Genomic DNA, 3,978 nt, shown 5'->3' on the forward strand with positions numbered 1-3,978 from the left:
CAGGGGCAGGCGAGCGGGATGGCGTTGCGGGTAAGCGCTGGGGACGGGAGCCAGCGCAGCCTGGCCTGCCGGGGGGGTCAGGGCGTGGGGTCAGGCGGTGGCTAACCAAAGCGGCGCAAATAAGGGCAAGAAAGGCAGAGCAGAGCCAGAAATCCTGAAAGATGCGGGGATGCTGCTTGCGGTGCTGCTCCTCTACTTCAGTCTGGTCCAGGCCATTGCAGAGCTGAGAGCGACGTGGCTTTCGATGAAGGGGAGTAGGACAGATTTTCCATCTCGGTTATACCAAGGTTTGTCTGCGGTAACGCTGCTGCTATGGAAGCACTTCTGGCTTGGAGGGTTTAAGCCGAGATCGAAATAGAGCTGATGCTTTAGCGGAGGAGACCTGTGCTTTGCCATCCGTCTCCGCCGGGACAGCCGGCAGCAAAGAGGGAACTGCTGTTTCCTGTGAATGTGGTGTCTCTTTTGCTGGGAGTGATGCAATGATGACAAGCTAAGGGTCAAGGCAAGGCGAACCTGGGTGCTGCCAGCACCGCTCACTGTTTGAAACTGTTCTCATTAGCTCCACCAGCTCTCTGTGTTTCACAGCGTTGAACGCTGGTGTGGTCAGAGCCTTTGAATGACCATGCAATGACCGTGACCTGAAAGCACCCTCCAAAAGTAGCCGGGCACGAGGGCATGAGGTTGGCCATCATCACGTCTCAGCTCCTGCCCAAAAACATGTATATCCCAAAAATGCATTGGAAATGGGAAATCATGGCAGAGAAAGAAACAGGGGAGTGAAAGTGTTGAGCTATGGGGAGGGAAAGCAAGGTATGGAGCTGGCAGTGGAGATGCCAAGGCTGGAGAGAGGGACAGGGAAATGCTCAGAAATGCAAGATTATTAGAGTGCTAAAAAAAGTGGGGTGAAATGGCAAGCAGTTCTTATTAAAATGAGTTATTTAATAAAACTATGAATTATTCAAAAAGGAACATTTTCCACCTCGTTTTATGCAAGTTTAACCTTGGAGATGGGGGGGTGTGTGGAATGGGGAATCAGGTAGGAGCTCGTGGGAAGAGTCACCCATGTAACGCTGGATGAGGACAAGGTGGATGCCACCTTGCACCCATTCCTTGATCGGTCCTTGTCTTTCACACCCTGCTTCAAAGCATCACAAAGTTTCCTGCTTCGTATTTTGTATTGCCCAGGTGGGGATTCTGAGGTGGTACAAGCTCCCACACCAGTGTGTGTTCTGCTGGCCATGAAGGCATTCAGGTTCTTTAATAAGAGCCCTGGCATTTTTCTCTAAATTGATACAAAATGGAGTTGCTACAATATCCAGTTGACGAGGTGGGATTTCCTGCCCCTGAGGTCTTTTGTAAAGAGCTGGGTGGGATCAGGGAGCAAAAATAAAATAAAAACCTGAGAACGATAGAATAACCCAGGTTTATTTAGGAGTGAGAAAAAGGCAGGGGCAGAGCGTGCCTGTGTGGGAAGGGGGGAGAAAGGAGAAGATAATGAGAGGGTGAGAAAGATGGAGAATTGTAAGGGATAAGTGGGGCTGTGCACCTCTCCCACCTTGCCATGCTTCACCGTCACCTCCTTGATGGCAGTTCGAGGCCCTGTACCCAGAGGGGATGTGTCCCGGCTGGAGCGTCGGGGTCAAGGGCGAGACCAGTTCCAGCACGAGCATGTAAGGACACATTCCGCTCACAGCTCTCCCGGCTCGTGAGAGCCAGCAGCACCGCTCCGCGGCTCTCCATCACTTCTTTCTCTCACCATCTTAGGTTTGAAATTAATTTGCTCTGTGATCCTGGAGACCAAATTGCTCTCCACTTTAACCCCCGCTTCTCCAGCTCCAGAATCGTCTGCAATTCCTTCCTCGGCAACCACTGGGGGAAGGAGGAGGTTAATAACACCTTCCCCTTCGAAGCAAAGGAGCCATTCCAGGTAACCTTGTGTCACCCCACGGGTCTCCTCGGGTGGGACAGGAGTGACCCAGCCGACACTGGCGTCCTCCTCATGGATCTAACCCTGCTTTTTCTGCCAGCACCGTACCCGGTAACATCCCCTCTCTGACTCTGTGCCCTATTAGTGTTTCTGTTGTCCCCCGATTTGCTGATTTAAGCCCAACTCTGGCAGAGGCACGCAGAGCTCTAGCAACAATCCCTGGGTGCTGCATTTGCTTTTACCTTAGGCTTTGCATTACCACCAGTTTCTGCTATCACAAAGTGAAGAACTCACTTATTCCCTCCTTTTGCCCAAAATGGGAGTGATCAGTGTGTGTGTCAGCTCTGGCAGGATTTGAAGTGGGTTGTAGATGCATGTGCCCAGATCTGGGCACTCACTGACATGATGGCACCAAGGTCCAGTGGGGACATATGGCCACATAGTGAACCTAACATAGTCTTTCTTTCAGGTTGAAATCTACTCTGACCAGGACTATTTCCACATTTTCATCGATGAAAAAAAAATCCTGCAGTACAAGCATCGACAGAAGCGTCTTTCATCCATCACCAAGCTGCAGATTCTCAATGATATTGCCATTTCTTCAGTGGAAATCACCAAACGAGGCCTTTACTAGAGAGTGGAGTTGGGACAGTCTTACGGACCATTCTCCCTTAAGCTCCTGATCCATCTGGATACCATCTCCTCCCCTTCTCCACCCAACACATGCCATCATCGTCCAGGAGATGGCTACACATGCGTCCTTGTAGTGGAAGTGATGATCATTCCTATTGCACGTCACTAAGGCAGCACCCAGCTGTGTCACTAACTGTAGCCCAGATCATCAAAGACCTTCTGTCCCCATGCCTTAGGATGCACAATGGGCTTTGTAGGTCTTATCATCTTTGTTGTTGGACAGCCTGACAGATGACTACAGCACATAGAAGTCTGCCTCGAGTAGTTTGGACACCTGAATGTTACCCTAGAAATTGTGTTTGCCCAAGAGTAGGGTGTGAATTTGTACTAGTCCTCAGCTGGCCGTGTGGTGAAGGATGTAATAGGTGTGGATGTTAGGGATGGAAAGGGCATTTCTTTCCAAGAGCTGGGTAAAAATGTTACAATATTTTCCAATAAATCAAATAAGGAAATCCCTGCTGAAATGTCCCTCAGTGGGTGGATCAATCAACTTATTCATTCCCTGCAAATCTCCAGACACCTGGCATGAACAAGAGCTGGTGCCTGGGCAGAAGGACACACTGAGGGTTGCTCGTTTTCAACACTGGGAAAATACCACCATTTTGCTTTGAGGGCTAACATGAAATGAAGGTCCTATGTAGGTAGGTCAGGGTGATAAGATTCAACTTGCAAGATATTTCCAGAGATTCCTTTCACTAGTTGAAAGATGTTTGTTCAGTGTGAGTCCTGCCAACTCCAGGCTTCCTAGACAGACCCAAAGAGTGATACAGTGGGTCAGAAAATGAAAAAGCTTAAAGAGACACATAAAAGCACGTGGTCCCTTCAACATACACCAGAAATGCAGCTGGACTCCAAACAAAAGGATCTGAGTAAATCAGGGTCTAGAAATGATGATAAGTTTGGAATGAACAAAGTGCCATTATTCCTGTGGATAACCTCTGGTTTTTCCCTTTTCTCTGTTTTCTTGTTTTCTTTTCTCCTCCTTTTTATTTGTCTTTCAAAACAGTCCACTTGTCCCTTGCACTCTCTTCTCTTCTCCATCCTCTTCCTTGGAGTGCAGTGTATCTCTGACTCCTTGACCAGGCCACAGCAGGCTAAAAGATGTTATTTTTACTTTTGTTTTAATTACACACATTATAAGAAGCTATAATGTCAGTGTGTTAAATCTGAACAGGAACCCACTCCAAAAATGCAATTACAGCTGCCCCCAAATCACTCCTTTGTTCCCTCAGGCATAAGACAGACCACATTCCTGATGCAAAAGGCAAAGGTGATCCCACCTCGTCAGTTCTTTCCATCAAGGAGAAATCACTTGGTAAGAAGTCAGTCCGTGCTTTTGGGTGGGATCTCTGAAGTTC

General features: G+C 48.5%; 1 protein-coding gene across 1 annotated transcript; it reads left to right on the forward strand.

The window, feature by feature from the left end:
- Positions 1–18: 18 nt before the first annotated feature.
- Positions 19–2,561, forward strand: LOC104626656 (grifin-like). The gene is made up of 4 exons (XM_010294625.1): positions 19–30; positions 1,591–1,670; positions 1,765–1,927; positions 2,397–2,561. Exons 1-4 carry the CDS (start codon positions 19–21, stop codon positions 2,559–2,561), a joined length of 420 nt encoding a protein of 139 aa, XP_010292927.1.
- The last annotated feature ends 1,417 nt before the right edge of the window (positions 2,562–3,978 follow it).

This window comes from Phaethon lepturus, unplaced genomic scaffold (genome assembly GCF_000687285.1).
Source record: "Phaethon lepturus isolate BGI_N335 unplaced genomic scaffold, ASM68728v1 scaffold47269, whole genome shotgun sequence".
In the NCBI taxonomy this organism is placed as follows: Eukaryota; Metazoa; Chordata; class Aves; order Phaethontiformes; family Phaethontidae; genus Phaethon; species Phaethon lepturus.